Raw genomic sequence first — 19,081 nt, forward strand, 5'->3', positions numbered from 1 at the left:
CCCCATCTCTAGAACAGATGGTAGCTGGGAAAAAGTTGTTTTTTAAAAAAGTTGGTTAATAGAGGTATGAGGAAGCATGTGGTGGATGTTTGAAACTAACACAAACAGCAGTGGATGCAGAATGTTAACTTTATCTACCTCCAATTTAGCATTTTGATAAGCAAATAAAATGCAGGAGAGTTCACTGCCCAATTAATCTGTATCCTGAAGGTAGTGATCAATGAGAGGAGAGGAGGGAGAGAGGGAGGGTGGGAAGGCCTCAGTTGGTTGATGTTTGTACCTACACTGATTTCTCTCCTGATGTTTTCCAGGTTCCCAGTGGCGGGAGCATTGTTTCTGTCAGTGAGAAGCCTCAAGAAACAGGGGAGAGCAAGAAACAAGTGAACGAGGCAGGAGCAGTGGAGAAGGGAGAGTGTGAACTACAGGAGTTGGCTACCCCTTCTCAACCTAAAGGTATGAACTGGAGGTGACAGTGAGGGTCTGTCTAATGGTCAGTCACTGCTGGATAAGGGACCATGGCTACAGCATCACAATTATTATGGTGCAGAAGATGCTATTCAGTCCATTGTAACTGTTGTCCAACAAGCATCATGACTTAATGTAACCCTTCTGCCTTTTTCCCAAGACATTGCAAATTCTTTTCAAATAACTATCCAAAAAAATCTCTTGGAATTGAATTCTGTACTCCAACACTGTCTATCCTTTTGGGCAGGAATGTTTCTCCCTGCCTGTTCTGGCCAGATTCCTTGTGATTTTGAAAACCTCTATTAGATCTCCCTTTCACTCCAAGGAAAACAGTCCCAACTTCTCCAGGTCCATCTTCACACCAGGCATTTCTCATCCCTGGAACCATTTTTGTAAATCCCTCCAGCGCATTCACATTCTTCCTATAATGTGGCCCCTACATGTCCACACTACTCCAGCTGATGTCTATCACGGGTGGCACAGTGGCTCAGGGACCTGGGTTCAATTCCCACCTTGGGTAACTGCTTGTGTGGAGTTTGCACATTCTCCCCGTGTCTGTGCGGGTTTCCTCCGGGTGCTCCGGTTTCCTCCCACAATCCAAAAATATGCAGGTGAGGTGAATTGACCATGCTAAATTGCCTAGTGTTAGGTGCATTAGTCAGGGGTAAATGTAGGAAAATGGGTCTGGGTGGGTTACTCTTTGGAGGGTCAGTGTGGACTTGTTGGGCAGAAGGGCCTGTTTCCACACTGTGGGGAATCTAATATAATAAAGTGTTTTGTGCATGTGCAGCATCCTCCTCATCTCTTGTACACTATGCCCTGTTAATAAAGCTGAGGACACCGTCTACTTTATCACCTGCTCTATCCACTTGTCCTACCACCTTCAGTGATTTATGCACATACACACCCAGAGCCCTCTGCTCCTGCACCCCTTAAGTATTGTATTCCTTGTTTTTATATTGTCTGTCCATGTTCTTCCAACTAAAATGTACCACTACACACTTTTCCCTTCATTGAACTTTACCTGCCTACGCCACCAACTTGTCAATGTCCTTTTAAACGTTTACAGTTTTCACAGCTTCCGCGTTTCACTTCAACCTGTGAAATTCTCCCCGTTCACCAAAATCTAGGTCACTCATCTATGTCAGAAAAACAAAGCTCCCAATTGTAACCCTTTGGGGAACTCCACTGAAAGCCTTTCTGTAGCCCAAAAAATACCCACTGATTATTACTGTTTCCTGATCCTCAGCCAGTTTTGTATCCATGTTGCTACTGCCACTTTTATTGCACAAAGTGTAACTTTTCTTACAAGTTTGTATTGAACACCTTACGGAAGTCCATGTACACCACCGTATTATCGTTCACCCTTTCTGTGGCCTCTTCAAACATCTTCAGCAAGTGACTGAAACCACCATTTCACCTTTAAAATTCCATGCTGGCTGTTCCCAAACAACCCACCTTTTCCATCTTACTACTGATTGTACCTGGAATAAACGAAGCTTTGTCACCATGGGCGGCATGATGGCTCAGTGGTTAGCACTGCTGCCTCACAGCACCAGGGTCCCAGGTTTGATTCCAGCCTCAGGCGACTCTCTGTGTGGAGTTTGCACATTCTCCCCGTGTCTGTGTGGGTTTCCTCACTGTAGGGAATCTAATCTAAACTGACTGGTCTGTAATTGCTGGGTTTATCCTTATAACTTTCAGGGTCTCTAACCAGAGGGTGGTTCATGTGTTGGATGAACTTCCAGAGGAAGTGGTGGATGTGGGTATAATTACAGTATTTAAAAGACATTTGGATAAGTACGTGAACAGGAGAGGCTTGGAGGGATATGGGCCAGGAACAGGCAGGTGGGACTAAAGCAGCTCTCGTGCTCTATTTGCAGACGCACATATGTCCCTTTAACAAGTTGCAATGACTGGTGTTAGGATAAAGAGACTTTTGACAGGCGAAAATGTGATGTGGTTCGCAACTTTTTGAAAGTACAAGTGAATCAAGTAACAGGTGTTAAACAAAAACCGATGGCCTTTGATGCAATGTACGGTTTAAAGCATCAGTCAGAATGATTTCAGTACACCTAAAAGCAGCAGGACAAAAAAGATAGTTCCAAAGGGAATTCAGTATCATTTCCCCAATCCTGGATTGGGAGTGGGGGTGTGAGTGGCTAGGTGGTGGTCTCCATAAAAAAGGATCATGTTTTGGCAGGTAGCCAACTTCTCAGTGATTCTGATTGGCTGGGTGTCTCTGGAAATAGGATTTACTTTCTGTTTCTCTTGACAGCTGAAGATGTGAATGAGGAGAGAGAGATTGCAGAAACACTACAGAACGGAGAGATATTAAAAGAAGTGAAAGAGGAAGAAGAGAGAAAGGATCAGTCTGGCAAAGGAAAATTTATGTTCAATATTGCAGATGGTGGTTTCACAGGTAAACCATCCGTTAACCCCTGACAGTAACGTTAGCACTTAGTAAGTAAGATGGAACCTGTAGCTGCATCACCACAATCTCTCTCTGTCTCTGTCCCAGTATCTGACTGGGATCCCCCCTGCTGCTGCTTTCTCTCCATCCTGCACTTTCCCCTCGAGCTTAACCAAGTGTGTCTGACCATTAATCATCATTACTGGCCCATCAAGGGGGATTGGTGGGGATGTGTGTGTGGTGGGGGTGGGAGTGGGATAGTGCCCCCAGGGTGAGGCTGTGAATATGCCTGTGTGTGGGGGGGTCTGTGTGTGTGTGTATGTGTGGGATAGTGCCCCCAGGGTGAGGTGCTGTGTGTGTGTGTGTGTGTGCGCGCACGCATGTGGCACAGAGCCTCCAGAGTGAGGCGCTGTGTGACTTGGAAGTTGTTGGATGGTGGGTGTAATTCCGTGAACAGGTCGTGAAGCTGATGGGTTTGTGGAAGAGTGAATGATAGTTACGGTCATCATTACAGAATGGTCTTTATTATTAGGGATTTGTTTACTGAACTGAAATTCCACCATCATGTTCTAAATCAGCTCTGATGAATAGTTTGTGTTCTTGTTTGTTCAGAATTGCACACGCTTTGGCAGAATGAGGAGCGGGCTGCGGTTTCTTCCGGAAAGATCTATGATATCTGGCACAGGAGGCACGATTATTGGCTCCTGGCAGGGATTGTTGCGTATCCTTTTGTTGAGTGTGGGATTGGGGCAGGACTGGGCTTGGATTTGAGAGACTACATTAAAGGCGCAGTGTGAAATGTGTCAGCACACTGAGCAGGTGACAATCACTGGTACAACAGAGAGATGGGCCCCTCGGCCCACCTCATTCAGGCTCTCGTTTGTGCACCATGTGAGCTTCCCTGGCGTCGTCATGTCCTATCGATAAACATTTCCATTCCTTGCTCCTTTTCCCCTTATGTGCATCCATGTGTTTCCTCTAGTAAGTTCCACATTCTCACTGTTCTCTGGATGCAAATGTTTCTCCTGAATTCCCTACTGGTTTTGTTTGTGGCTTCTTGTATGGGCCATAGTTGAGTTCTTCCATGTGGACAGAAACATCAGCCCTTCGTTATCAACAAACGCTTCCACCAGCTTTCTTAGCTGATGTCTCAGTCCCCACAGCTTTTCCTGTTTGGTGTCATTCTGATATTGTGGTGTTCTTCTGGCAGCATGAGTGCCAGAAGTGTTCCTGGGATCCCAAACATGGTCTTCCCAGAGGTCTCCTGGTCATTGACAATGTGCAAAATATTCTTCACCCAGTGTCCCTGTAAATTAATATTTTGTCCTAACTGTCCCCTCCCTTTGACAGAAACTGAGCATCGAACTCATGGACAACTAGTGTGGGGAACAGAAACTCACATTGAGGGAGCAACATAATTTTAAAATATGATGATAGTATAGAGCGGGATTTTTATTCTGTACCTAATCCTGTGCTATACCTGTCCTGGGAATGTTTGACAGGGACAGTGTAGAGGGGGAGTTTTATTTTCAGTTTGGAAGTGCAGAGGTAGCTTCACTCTGATTTTCCCCAGCACCTCCATCGTCCCTGTATCTCTTACAGTCATCATATGTGATAGCTCATCCACCGAAATGTGCCTTCTCTGCCCATGTTCTCCTTAACGTTTCTGTGTGGTCATGGCTACGCTCGCTGGCAGGATATACAAAACGATCCTCGATACACCATCATAAATGAGCCTTTCAAAGCCGAGATGAACAAGGGGAATTTCCTGGAAATGAAAAACAAATTCTTAGCTAGAAGATTCAAGGTAAATCAAGCTGTTTGTGCGTGCCCAGGTCCACCAGTATGTTTCAACGTGTTACATGTTTCAACGTGTTACATGTTTCAACGTGTTACATGTTTCAACGTGTGTATTTGTGTGGATATGCAGTGTGTGGGGCGGTGTGTGAGGGTGTATGGCTGTGCCTGTGTGCATTTGCTTGTCTGTACTGGTGCATATGTCAAGATTAGAGTGGTGCTGGAAAAGCACAGCAGGTCAGGCAACATCCGAGGAGCAGGAAAATCGACGTTTCAGGCAGGAGCCCTTCATCAGGAATGAGGCTGGGAACCTCCGAGATGGAGAGATAAATGGGAGGGTGGTGGGGCTGGGGAGAAGGTAGCCAAGAGTGCAATAGGTGGATGGAGGTGGGGATGAAGGTGATAGGTTGGATGGATAGGTGGGAAGGAAGATTGGCAGGTGGGACAGGTCATGGGATGGTGCTGAGCTGGAAGGTTGGAATGGGGTAAGGTGAGGGGCAGAGCACTTTAGGGAACATCTCTGGGACACCCGCACCAATCAACCCCATTGCCCTGTGGCCGAACATTTCAACTCCCCATCCCACTCTGCCGAGGACATGCAGGTCCTGGGCCCCTCACCACCTGACGCCTGGAGGAAGAACGCCTCATCTTCCGCCTGGGAACCCTCCAACCCCAGGGCATCAATGTGGACTTCACCAATTTCCTCATTTCCCCTCCCCCCCCCTCACCTTACCCCACTTCCAACCTGCCAGCTCAGCACCATCCTCATGACTAGTCCTACCTGCCAATCTTCCTCCCCACCTATCCACTCCATCCTCCTCTCCAACCTATCACCTTTACCCACACCTCCATCCACCTATTGCACTCTTGGCTACCTTCTCCCCAGCCCCACCCCGCTCTCATTTATCTCTCCACCCCAGAGGCTCCCTGCCTCCTTCCTGATGAAGGGCTTTTGCCTGAAACGTCGCTTTTCCTGCTCCTCGGATGTTGCCTGACCTGTTGTGCTTTTCCAGCACCACACTAATCTAGACTCTGATCTCCAGCAACTGCAGTCGTCACTTTTGCCTGGTGTGCATGTGCAGAGATGTTTGCTTGGATGGACCTGTGTGTGCGTGTGTCTGTAGGTGATCAGGTTCTTTTATTCTAACACTGAGTGAGAAGGTTGTGGGTCTGCATCCCACTGCAGAGAAATTTGTCCAAGTTGCTGCCTGATGCATGCTGTGCACTACTCAGGGAGTCCTGTCTTTTAACGGAGCTTTAAACTGAGGCTGAAACTGTCCTCTTGGGTGGACCTCAAAACTAAAATCGCACAATGAGTGGTTATTTAATTGTTGTCACATGCACTGAGGTACAGGGAAGAGTGTATTACGTACTTATTCAGGCAGATTGTGCCATACAAAGTGCGTCAGGGTAGCAGATCAGGGTGCAGCGTAGTGTTACAGTTCAGATCAGGGTGCAGCGTAGTGTTACAGTTCAGCTCAGTGCGGCGTACCGGGTTACAGTTCAGATCAGGGTGCAGCGTACCGGGGTTACAGTTCAGATCAGGGTGCAGCGTAACGGGGCTACAGTTCAGATCAGGGTGCAGCGTACCGGGTTACAGTTCAGATCAGGGTGCAGCGTAGTGTTACAGTTCAGCTCAGTGCGGCGTACCGGGTTACAGTTCAGATCAGGGTGCAGCGTACCGGGGTTACAGTTCAGATCAGGGTGCAGCGTAACGGGGTTACAGTTCAGATCAGGGTGCAGCGTACCGGGTTACAGTTCAGATCAGGGTGCAGCGTACCGGGGTTACAGTTCAGATCAGGGTGCAGCGTACCGGGGTTACAGTTCAGCTCAGTGCGGTGTACCGGGTTACAGTTCAGATCAGGGTGCAGCGTACCGGGGTTACAGTTCAGATCAGGGTGCAGCGTACCGGGGTTACAGTTCAGATCAGGGTGCAGCGTACCGGGGTTACAGTTCAGCTCAGTGCGGCGTACCGGGTTACAGTTCAGATCAGGGTGCAGCGTACCGGGGTTACAGTTCAGATCAGGGTGCAGCGTACCGGGGTTACAGTTCAGCTCAGTGCGGCGTACTGGGTTACAGTTCAGATCAGGGTGCAGCGTACCGGGGTTACAGTTCAGCTCAGTGCAGCGTACCGGGGTTACAGTTCAGATCAGGGTGCAGCGTACCGGGTTACAGTTCAGATCAGGGTGCAGCGTACCGGGTTACAGTTCAGTTCAGCTCAGTGCAGCGTACCGGGTTACAGTTCAGATCAGGGTGCAGCGTACCGGGTTACAGTTCAGTTCCGCTCAGTGCAGCGTACCGGGTTACAGTTCAGATCAGGGTGCAGCATACCGGGTTACAGTTCAGATCAGGGTGCAGCGTACAGTGTTACAGTTCAGATCAGGGTGCAGCGTACCGGGTTACAGTTCAGACCAGGGTGCAGCGTAGTGTTACAGTTCAGATCAGGGTGCAGCGTACCGGGGTTACAGTTCAGATCAGGGTGCAGCGTACCGGGTTACAGTTCAGATCAGGGTGCAGCGTACCGGGTTACAGTTGGTACTGTTTTGAAGAATAAGGGAGTTCTTCTGAGTCCAAAAACAGAAATTGCCAGCGAAACTCGGCAGATCTGGCAATGTCTGTGTGAGAAAGCAGAGTTAGAGTTTTGAGTCTGGTGACTCTTCATCAAAACAGACAAAGTTCTCCAGCATATATGGTTCTTTGTTTTATTTTAGAGTTTTTCCTGGTGACCTGGTTGATACTTATCTCTGAACTAACATCATGAAAGTGGATTGTCTGATCATTATCATGTTGTTTGTGGGAACTTGCTGTGGTGCTTTATTTCCGACATGTCAACAGTGACAACTCAGTGGGAGGATTTCATTGGCTGTTCAAGGGTCGTCTTGGGAGCGAAAGGAGGAAAAATACTTTCTTTCTCTTCTCCCCTTTACACTCCTTTCCTCCATTTCCCCCCCCCTTGATTAAACTATTGCATTTCATCTCACCTTTGGTTTCGTGTGGCTGAGCAGTGTATTGGTGCAGTGAGCTGGGTGGAATTGTGAAGAGATTAGCTGAAGTCCAAGTGTGACTGTGTCTAATTATTTGTTTTTGTCTCTGACTCTCTCACCACCACCAACACCCATGCCCCCCCCGCCCCCCAGCTCTTGGAGCAGGCTTTGGTGATTGAAGAGCAACTGCGGAGAGCTGCTTACCTCAACATGACCCAGGATCCCAATCATCCAGCCATGGCCCTCAACGCACGCTTTGCTGAGGTCGAATGCTTAGCTGAGAGTCACCAGCACCTCTCGAAGGAGTCCCTGGCTGGTAACAAGCCTGCCAATGCAGTCTTGCACAAAGGTTTGTCACGTGAATTCGAGCACCCCCTCCCGTCTACCTCCCGTCTCCATAGTGACCATTCAGACAGGTCCTGGACATCGTAGAGATAAGAGATTAGTTTCAGCATCACTTGCACTGCCCCGCAATATCATCTTGTAAAAAATTGTTCCTTTTTAGCGAATCTGCGAATAAATTCAGCTTTTTGTAATGAAGTGGCTCTGGTGTAATTGTGATCTTAATTTATTTTTTGAATGTAAGATGTCTTTCTAAGAGGGAATAGAGATATATTGTCACACACTGGCCTCAAGCTGCTGTCACTGAGTTCATCAGTCTCCACCTAGTGCATTCTGGGCCTGAGTTACGTTAACTGCTGCAGGTTGGCCGGTGCAGCTAAGCTGCATTGGTGCAGCAAGGGGACCTGTTTGATGTTGGAGGATTACTGCACAGTTTAAATGGACAGGGTGGAGGAGGGGATTTGCTCTTTGTTAATCCTGTGCTCATCCTGTCCTGGGAGTGTTGGGGGGACTATGTAGAAAGAGCTTTACTCTGTATCTAACCCTATGCTGTATCTGTCCTGGGAATGTTTGGTGGGGAAGTGTGGAGGGAGCTTTACTCTGTACCTGCCCTGTGCTGTACCTATCCTGGGAGCATTTGGTGAAGACAGTGTAGAGGGAGCTTTACTCTGTAGCTAATCCTATGCTGTCCCTGTCCTGGGAATGTTTGGTGGGGACAGTGGTGAGGGAGTGTTACTCTAAACCGTGCTGTAGTTGAGACTAGAGTCTAATTGCTGCTTATGACTGAGTCTTGCATTCTTTAACAGCAATAGCCCTTTACTCTGACCAGAGGATAACAATGAATGACAAGTTGATGATTGATGTTACTTTAGTTTTATGCAAAATACATAAAAATAAGACAATTGATCAGTTTGTTCTGCTGGTTTTCATGCTCACCATCAGCTTCCTTCATCTTTCCTTGATCATTTTAACTAGTTTTCCCTTTAAAATCCTGTATACTGCTCATCTTACCCACTCCCCATGCTAGTGATTTCCACATTTTAATCTCTCTCTTAGTTCCTCCTGATAGTTGATTACTTACCTTTATTTCACTTATTAATGACGACTTGGTGTAAAAGGCTCCTAGTTCCTTTCTTCCCCCAAAATGAAACTATCTTCCATGTGCCTATCTCCAATCACCTCTGTCTTTTATTTCTACAGAAAAGTTGCTTCACTTCAGTCTCTTGTGAAGGGTATTACCCCTCAAGTCCATTTTAGCTAATCTTCTTTGCAACTTCTGCAGTGCCTGTCAACCCTTTTCATAATGTAGAGGGCAGACTGCAGAGTAATTGCCACCTCGATCAGCTCACACAGCACAGACCTGGACGAAACCTGGGACTCGCCAGGTTTGTATGTTTCAGGGCCTCACACTGAAGACCTCCCTGATCAACTCCAACCACAGAGGGAGCTGTTAATTCTTTCCTTTCTGGAATTGTTCATTGTGGAAAATTGACAATAACCAACAAAATTGTTTGTTTAATCCTCAAAAGCCATGACCAATGGGGTAGCAGCAAACTGAAACAGACACCATCTGAATGGATAGAGCAGACCTGGCCTGTGATCAGTGAGGGAGGTTTGGGTAGCTGTACTAAGTTCAGTAGCTGGGACTGATTGGGCAATCGGAGAAAATGTCAATGTACAGCTGATTCCACCAGGGGGCAAATGTGATCTACATTAGGAACTCAAAGGCCAGTTTATGGATTTTTGTGGGGCATACACCCCTTCCATTTAGTGATGGGGGAGCACAAATCCCTACTGTACAGAGGGGCACATACCCCTACTGTACAGTGTACATTGGGTTTGGTATAGTCATTAAGTTTTGTATAAGAGGATGTGCTAACAGATGGTCATTTCCTAAATCTGTGCCCATCTGTCCTGCATTACATCTTAATCTCTAATCAGGTTTCTGCTCCATCGCATCTTTATCAAAGTCATAAACAACATCCTGTGTGACTGTGACAAAGGTAAACACTACCTGTCCTCAAATGTCTCTGCAGCCTTTGGCCACACCATCCTGCTCTAACACCTCTCTATCCTCCAGCTGGTGCTATTCTCATTCATCTCCTCGTAGCTGGAGTATCTCCACTTGCATGCGGTTTCCCCTCAAGGTTCTGCTCATGCTCAGCTTTGTGTTGCCTCTAGGTGATGTCACCCAATTTCTTATGTAGACTGTAGTTTATTCTCACCACCATCACCTCCTCTTAACACTACTGTCTGTAAATGATTAGACAAACAGCCTGGGATAAACAGAACTTTCCTTTGAACTAAATATCTGGAAGATTGAGGCCATTGTTTTTGGTCCCCTCAGCAAACGTTGTTCTCTAGACATTATTGCCTTGGGTGGGGGGAGGTGGGGGCGAAGAAGAGAGAGAAACAGTCTGTACCAAGGTGTTTGCAAACTGTCATTCCTAAGATGACCTTTCAATCACATTTGCATTATGAACTGGAATGTTTTCATCACTGAATCAATCCCTTTTCAGCTGATCTGCTGAAAGTTTCAGATATTGCCATCATTGATGATGTGACTGTTAATCCCCACACACAGGAGCTGGTACAAAGCTCTGCTGCCTGCTTTGTCTTTTGGATCAGGGCTGATTCACCCTTTGCTCTGTGTCCACCGACAAACATTGGCTGCTGGTCCAGCACTTTTAAAACAGTCATCCTTGGCTCCTCGGATGCTGCCTGAACTGCTGTGCTTTTCCAGCACCACTAATCCAGAATCTGGTTTCCAGCATCTGCAAGTCATTGTTTTTACCCCCTTTTCAAATTTCAACACCCACTCTTCCCACATCTCTGGAATCTCCTCCAGCCTCCCAACCCACTCCAGACTCTTAGTGGTGCTGGAAGAGCACAGCAGTTCAGGCAGCATCCAAGGAGCTTCCAAGGATGTTGCCTGAACTGCTGTGCTCTTCCAGCACCACTAATCCAGAATCTGGTTTCCAGCATCTGCAGTCATTGTTTTTACCTCAAACTAGCCAGTGTTAATCTGTCAGTGGACAAACCTTTGGCAGCCCAGACTGTACAATCTGGAATTTCCTCCCGAAACTCCTTGCCTCATCTCTCTCTCTCTCTTGTTGCTCCCTGAAGCCATCCTCTCTCAGTTCCCTGGTTTTATATCTCCGTTGCCTGGTCACGGACCTGTGGAATATGTTACAATGAGGAAGGTGCTTTCAAAATGCAAGTTGTTATTTTAGATTTTTCATAGGGTAAGATCTTTTATTTTTATTTTCACAATACACTGGAGCAGTTATTGGAATAATCCCCCCCCCCCCCCCCCACCTCATTCCCAGCTGTTTGTGGAAAGGACAGATATGGCATTGGAGATTATTTAAATTTGAATAGAAGCAGTAAGTCTGGATTTTAATCATTTTGGATCTGATTGACTGCTCATACTATTCTCTGTGGTGTTTAACATCTAACTCCCGATTTTTAAATGGAACAATGGCTTCGGCTTCTGTTTGTTGAGCACAGAATATTCAGTGTTTTCCCCTCAGGTGATGTTCCTGGTGCAGAGGCAGATTAACTAGCTCAATACAATTCAAAACACACAAAAAATCTCAAAAGACACAGACTCCCCCTGATGGCCATGCTGCTAATGGCAGTGTCTGAACCTAGCAGATTTTTAATTTGTCCTCCATGCTGAGTTTACCTGGGCTATAACAAATGTGGGTGAGAAATGTCAGGACTGGATAAGCCCTGAGTTTAAAATTCCATGCACCCCGACCCTCCAAGCACTTCCCAATGTGCTTATAATTGCAGGCCAGCTTAGATTAGCCAATTCAGTATAGACTGGGATAGATCCCACAACTGTGCTGTTTTGTTGCTGCTATGTATAAGATATGGGAGTCACCTTGTAAGGCCAGCATTTGTTGATCCATCATTAATTGCCCTTGAATGGAGTGTCTTGCATTTCAGAGTGGAATGCTGTGGGTCTGGAGTTCCATGTGGACCAGACTGGGTATAGATTTCCCTCTCTAAAGGACACTAATCAACTAATTCAGTTTATATGACAATTGATGGTTTTATGGCTACCATTACTGAGACCAACTTTCAACTTTGGATTTTTATTTATTAATGAATTGAAATTCCTCCAGTTTTTCTGGTGGGGTTTGACCGCCTGTCCTAAAGCATGAGCCACAGCCTCTGGACTTACTAAACTGCCATAATCTCTCCAGGTTTGACTCGGTGACAAAGCAGTGACCAATGAAGAGCAACTTCAGCCTGATGCAGTTTTCTCAGCTTCCTCCCAGCAGTCACTACTCTGCAGAGTGAGCTGAGGATCAGGCTGATCTTGTACATTCCAAAAACAAAATCAGGATGTGGGGGTTGCTGGAAAGAACAACATTCATTGCCTTTCTCTAGTAACTATGAGAAGGTGATGGGATGAATGGACTGCCTTCCTGAACCATTACAGTTTGGGGTTGATGTTACAATGGAGTGTTTTGCTGGGCTTCATTAATGGATAGTTAGTCATGTTGATGTGGAGACACATGGACCCAGAATGGATCATGCTTCCTAAAGGATCAGTTGGGTTTTTATGATAGCCTGACAGCTTCACAATCACTTTTGTGTGTCAATTTTTGAAACTGAATTAAAATTCTGAAAGTGCCACTTTGTACCATTTAAGTTCTGTTCTCTGGGTTACTTGTCCAGTACCATTTATCATTATATCACCAAACCACAAACGCGCACAGACATCAACCAGGTTCCGACTTCTGTGTGGTTGAGAGTTATTCTGCACAATTTATTGGGATAATTTTCTAGTCCACATATCAGTGTTGCTCAGGGAAAGAGCAAAAACTGTGAAGGGAAGAGGTGTGAGCAAGTATTACAGGTGAAGCAGTACTTGCAGAGCCTGGGTAGAGTGTTAGTAGTACTGCCCCCTATTTGTTGCCCCTTATTATTGGGTTTCCTACCAATGCTCCCTCCCCCTATCCCCCACTTCACCTCTACCTGCAATGTTGCTGTTCCTTGTACCTACTGCATGGTGTTACTGTGGCTTATGGAGCTACTGAGTACCACTTCACCAGCTGTGAGTGATGTGTTGTCACTGTGGCCCCCTCCCACCCTCCCCGCTTCTGAAACCCTGGCCCTGAGCTCCTTGCCCTGTGTTTGCTTTTTGTTTCTTTCAGTCCTGAATCAGCTGGAGGAGCTCCTGAGCGACATGAAAGCAGACGTGACGCGATTGCCCAACATGTTGTCCAGGGTGCCACCTGTGGCAGCACGACTGCAGATGTCCGAGCGAAGCATTTTGAGCCGACTGGCAAATCGGGGAAATGAACCACAACAGCAGGTGAGAAACTGGGCAAGGGCATCGCGGGGAAGAGGCTGTGAGAGTGTAGGCGCAGCCATCCCTCTGCCACTGAACCCCATAGAATCAAGAAAATGTGGTTTACTGGAGGATCCTGGTTCTCCTTATTAGCAATGAATGGCATAATGAGACCTGGTGCACAGTTTATCTACGTTTTGATGATGACTTATGTTGATGATTGGGGTTTTTCTTTTGGTCGAGTGGTGGCAGTCCCAACACTGGGTGTTAAATGCCCTATCAAACCTGTGTAATGCAGGTTTGATAAAGAGTAAAGCTCCCTCTCTGTGGTTTGAGGGGTGTGAGGACACAATTGCGCTTTACTGTGATGCATCCCAGTGAGAACAGAAGGCATTCGGTACCCCTTGAGAGGGGCTGGACTTAAAGGGTCAACATCTTCAGAGGTTACAGTTTCACCTTTGAAATATTTGCATAAACTATTCTGGACTTTGATTTAATCGACTTCATTTTTGTTTAAAGTAACCATCTTTTACAGCCATTCCCACAGGGCCCCTATGGAACAGCACAGATGTACAGCAACAACTTTGCACCCACCTTCCGGGGACCAGGGGCTGGAGCTCTCATCAACTACAATCAGATGCCTCTAGGGCCCTATATCAGTGGTATGTATGTTACAGAAAAGCAATACTTATACCTTAATTCTGCAAAAATACCACAATGATAGCCGTGAAGCTGTTGGATTATCATAAATGACCATCTAATTCACAAATATCATTGAGCAACTTGCTGTTTTTACCCATTCTATATATGACTGTCTCATACCCATGTTCTGTAGTGACTGAGAAAGAGTCAGCTCTATCGAGACTTCTAATTGGATAACAAATGCTGGCATTGCCAGTGATGCCACATCCTCCCAATGAATAATGATAAAGAACATAATTCATTGTACTCCACTGAATAATCTCCTTTGATTAACATGGATGGAATTCAGTTCTACATTCTTCAGGCATATGTAGTCAGGACTAGTCAGTGAGCTGGGGCACAAGATCTCCCTGACTCTTGTACAAATTCATCATGTTCAGAAGGAACTTTTAGGATGAAAATTTAAAGTGGATCACAGACCTATTGAAAGACATAGAGCTTGTTTTGCTTGATGTACGCTATTGTGTTAAAACTAAACTGGTCCACTAGTAACATGGTGTGAGATGGGGTTTAAAACAGTCTGATTCTAGCCTCCTTCATTTTCTTGATCCAATGTCAACAGCTGTTAGAGCTCCAAACGCAGGGATTCCTAGCTTGAGACTCTCTCTTTCCTCCTTCAAAGTTTTCCTTAAAACGTGTCATTGTAGTCAGGTTTTTGATCACCTGGACCTCCCCAGTATACCACCATGGAAACAATATCAAATAAACTGTTTAATTAAACTGTCAAGGGCCTTGGGCTGTTTTATCAAACTAAAAGGGCGAAATGATTACAAATTTGTGTGCTTTAAAAATTATACCAAATTTCCAACTAAAAGGAGAGACTATTTAAACAATTCTGCTTGTTTGCAGCAACCACAAATATTTCGGCTATGAGTGTTCCAGATAAAAAGCTCCTAGCGGAAGGGCTGGAAGCAGGAGAGAAGAAAAATAAAGTCAATGACATAATCTGCATTGAAGATTGACAGCAGAGTTCCCCACGGCATTCCCAGACGACAGACAGACAGTTGATGCAGTCATCGCACACCTATCATCGTTAAACTTCTGTTGGATAACACAAACTGTTCCCATCTTTTTGCGGGGGGAGGGGCTGGGTTGGGTGACAATGAATCTCTGCTCACTTGTACATATTTGCACTTTTTTCGCACGTTCATGAAAGACTGTTCCTCTTGCATTGACTGTTGTGTCAGGGAGGGTAGGGGTATGGGCCAAAGGGCCTTACTGGCATATCAGTGATTCTACAAATTGTGCTCGATACATTAGCCCCAGGTGCCATCAATAATCTACAGTACAATGTCATCTCCTAAACCTTTAGTATTCCTCCATACCAAGCACTGGTCCAGGCCTATCAGTGAACTCCATGTCAAGGTCAACACTGTCCTGCAAGAGCATCAGATTTTTTGGGATTCTCTTGGGAAAAGGGGAGCATGGATCTGCTCTGTGCTGTGAAATCATTTGGAGGCAGTTTCCCATCAGGGCAGCTTTTGCCTGCAGGTTATAGATTGATTATGATCATTTCAGCCATGTTTATAACAAGGAATTTCTGAATCTTGTCCTGCTGAAGGGGTTTAGAGCAATCCTCAGCTTGTCACCGATGTGTTAGCAGGACAAGACCTATAGTATCCCCTTACAACCCCTCACCATATAAAAATGCGGTGGTGGAACATAGAATTAGTGCATTAGATGCAATGTACCAATTACCATTCAGTACTATGAAGAATTTTTGTTAAGACTGGACACTGCTGCCCTAGGGATGACCAATACAATGCTGGACCCAAAGGATTTGAATTGTTCTTGATGCAAGTTAAACGTTTTGGTAAATGTCATTTAAACTATTTCTCAATCAAATGAACCAATGAAGACTTGAACATCAGTGGGAAGTGAGCAAGGCACTTCAGTGGAGGCTGTTCCTCTGTTTCCAAGTCAGGGCCAGGGAATTCATTAGTGCCCATGTTTATTAAACACTCCCCCAATCCAATCACAAGTGATCCTGACTCTTGGAGAAGGCAAGTAAGCAACCTACGGTTAATTTCCTTCATTGCCGTAGTGTCCTGAGCTAACTTCAGGAAAGGAAGTGAAAGAATCAAGAACCCAGTGAGCACCAGAAAAACACTAGTACAAATTTCTGCTGATTTCTCACTCATCCTGGTTCAGCTCTCTGCCTGCTCTAGCTCCAATCCAATAAAAAAGGGGCATTATGGTTACAATGATTGACAAACAATCATTTTACTTAACAGTATTATAAATAGTATTGTATTTCTCACTTTAATATATGGGAGACTGATGGACAAATCCCAGCCATTTGCACATATCCACTCCAAATTCCAGTGTTTTAACTTTTTTTTAAAACAGTATCTTGTAAGGTGTTATTGTATTTTCCAATTGTGTACAGAATATTACTGCTGTCTTACTTGAGATTAATAAGCTATTTAGTAAGAAAGTTGCACCCAAATTGAAGGCACCTGACTGTATAAACTCAAAGTGCATCTTAATACAGTCCCTAAAATCAGTTTTGTGCTTTTTACCTCTTTAATCCACTTTGGAATAGACTGGAGTTTGACCCCTGCAAATCATGGACATTGTCACCCTCTGGTGGCTAATGTGGGTAAACACACAATTCTGGCCCTGGACAAGATTTAGGCGAAAAGTGAGGACTGCAGATGCCAGTGATTGGAGTCGAGAGTGTGGTGCTGGAAAAGCACAGCAGGTCAGGTAGCGTCCAAGGAGCAGGAGAATCGACATTTCGGGCAAAAGCCCTTCATTAATAATGAGGCTGTGAGCCAAGGAGTGGAGAGATAAATGTTTGGGGGGGTAGGGGGAAGAAGTGTGGGAGGTAGCTGAGTGTGCAACAGGTCAAGTCCTGAAACAGGCAAGACAAGGTTTAGTCAGCCAACTGTGAAATGTACAGCTGTCCATCTGCATCTTGGTGTTGTTACCTCATATTTTCTCTGGTTGAGCTACATAATAATCAGGTCAAAGGTAGGGATATTTCCACTGTGCTACTTGAATGATTAGTCACTAAGTTATGGTATTAAGACAAACTAATGGATGTAGGCATTTATAGAAATCCCCAGGAAGGGATTGCCACACAAGACTTCCTGAGGCATTAAGCAAATGCCACTTAATATTGGTTCTCCAAATTGATCCTTGATGTGGATGTATGTGAACACTCCAAATGGGAAGCCCATTACAATAAGTGGAACGAGTTGTTAAGCACTCCATCACTTAGAACAACATATCTGCAATGTTTTCAATTTTTTAAAAAAGAAACCTCTATATAGGCAACATCTAGGAGAAAGCAAGGACTCTCAGAGTTGAGAGTGCAGCAGGTCAGGCAGCATCTGAGGAGCAGAATCGACGTATTAGGCCTAAACCCTTTATCAGGAATCACATGTCCTGATGAAGAGCTTATGCCCAAAACATCGATTCTCCTGCTCCTCAGATGCCGCCTGACCTGCTGTGCATTTCTAGCACCACATTTTTGACTCGAAGGAGGGGGGGGGCATCTATTGGATAAGAGTATAAAAAGGATAAAGATGACACGATCTGTACCTCTAATCAGGTTCAAGTATAGATTAATCATCTAACTGAATGTCTAACAGAGTCAAGAAACTGAACGGGCTCACTTTTGTTCCTGTCTTTTGGCCACTAAAAGCTAAATTATATGCATTTGCAACCATTGCTGTAAGTTGAGTGAACATAGGACACAGTGCAAATAGCCACCAGTACTGCCTGACTGGGGTAGATTGGGTAAGAAATGGAATATCAGTCATGCAATTAAGGTGCCTTCTGCAGTTACAGAACACTGACAAGACAAAGCAACTGTTCTTAACACTGGATCTGTGGTAGGTGTTTTTCAATTGGGTAATTTCCACTCCAATTCCCAACTAACCAATACCTTTTAGGGAAAAAAAGTTAGGCCTTTGCTTACCTTTGAGTGTGGGCATAAGAACGTACTCAAGTGCTTGAAGGTTGTGAATAATTGTGGAAGTGTTCCTTCCCTAGTCTTGACCAAAACATGTTCAATCCCAAAAAAACTTTTACAGAATTTAATCTAATTTTAAAAAGTGCTCCAAGTGGTATAAAAATCAAGAACCAAAAGGCATATATTTAAAATTGACTGATTTTTAAAAAAAGTCAAACGTGCAGGAGGAAAAACTTTGTGAAGCAAATGATTACAATTGGGAATGCAGTTCCTGAAGTACTGATGGAGATAGTTTCAAATCTAGCTTTCAAATGTGAAAAGACTTGAAAGTTGATGAGTGGAATTATTGTCCGGTATGTCAAAGCACCACTCTAAATGTGCAACCATAATGCAAATGATGCCATAAGATCCAAATTCAGCTTTACTTTTGTTCTATTTTGAAGGCTCAGAGCTTCAACTCAATGTGCTGATTTATAAAGTCAGACGCTTTATATATCGTGCAGAGTACCATTTTTATTAAGATGGATTTCTGTTCCTTCAAGGTACAAGCAAACAGATTTTGGTCAGTGTTCAATTCTTTTTGTTCACTCATTGGAATACCATCGGCAAGGCTGCCATTTCAAAAAGTTAAATTTGAAGCTTCATTAAATAAATCTGGACAAAGTCCATTAGCAATGTTGCATGAAAATTCCAGATTGATATTAGAAACTAATCTGATTCGTGATGGTCCCCCCAAGAAAACCTATCATTGATCCAGGTTTCAATTTTCACAGAATAAGGTACAATCTGTAACATTCTCCTTACTAACCTCAGGGTCTCATTCAAAATTGGAGAGCTATAGGGAAACTAGTCAACCAGCAGCCTGACCTAGTGACCCTTGCATCATCTGAGGAGATAGCACACTGATAGACAGCCTGAAGGAAGTTGCACTGAATGTCCTCAGTGTTAACTCAAAACCATGTCACATGGCATCTGGTCAAATATGGCCACAAAAACTTTCTGTTTATTACAATCCAATCAACTGCTGACCAATGCTCCTCCATGAAACAAGCACTGTGGATAGCAAGTGCCGAGAAACTATTTAGTTAGGGGAGTGTTTAATGCCCATTATTGAATGACTCAGTAACACGATTACTGACAGACATGGG

The 19,081-nt window shown here is 44.9% G+C and overlaps 1 protein-coding gene across 3 annotated transcripts in view; it reads left to right on the top strand.

The window, feature by feature from the left end:
- Window positions 1-16,517, top strand: part of LOC140487003 (chromodomain-helicase-DNA-binding protein 5-like) — a 90,026-nt gene extending 73,509 nt beyond the window's left edge. For 2 of the 3 annotated variants that reach the window (XM_072586335.1, XM_072586336.1), the window contains 8 exons: window positions 312-453; window positions 2,744-2,887; window positions 3,491-3,599; window positions 4,553-4,685; window positions 7,813-8,008; window positions 13,173-13,333; window positions 13,845-13,971; window positions 14,861-16,517. In XM_072586335.1, coding sequence (XP_072442436.1) covers window positions 312-453; window positions 2,744-2,887; window positions 3,491-3,599; window positions 4,553-4,685; window positions 7,813-8,008; window positions 13,173-13,333; window positions 13,845-13,971; window positions 14,861-14,973 — 1,125 coding nt within the window. In that variant the 3' untranslated portion in view covers window positions 14,974-16,517. The remainder of the gene's footprint in view (window positions 1-311; window positions 454-2,743; window positions 2,888-3,490; window positions 3,600-4,552; window positions 4,686-7,812; window positions 8,009-13,172; window positions 13,334-13,844; window positions 13,972-14,860) is intronic. The other variant, XM_072586337.1, reaches the window with a different exon arrangement.
- The last annotated feature ends 2,564 nt before the right edge of the window (window positions 16,518-19,081 follow it).

The sequence above is a fragment of the Chiloscyllium punctatum genome, chromosome 16 (genome assembly GCF_047496795.1).
Source record: "Chiloscyllium punctatum isolate Juve2018m chromosome 16, sChiPun1.3, whole genome shotgun sequence".
NCBI classification, from domain to species: Eukaryota; Metazoa; Chordata; class Chondrichthyes; order Orectolobiformes; family Hemiscylliidae; genus Chiloscyllium; species Chiloscyllium punctatum.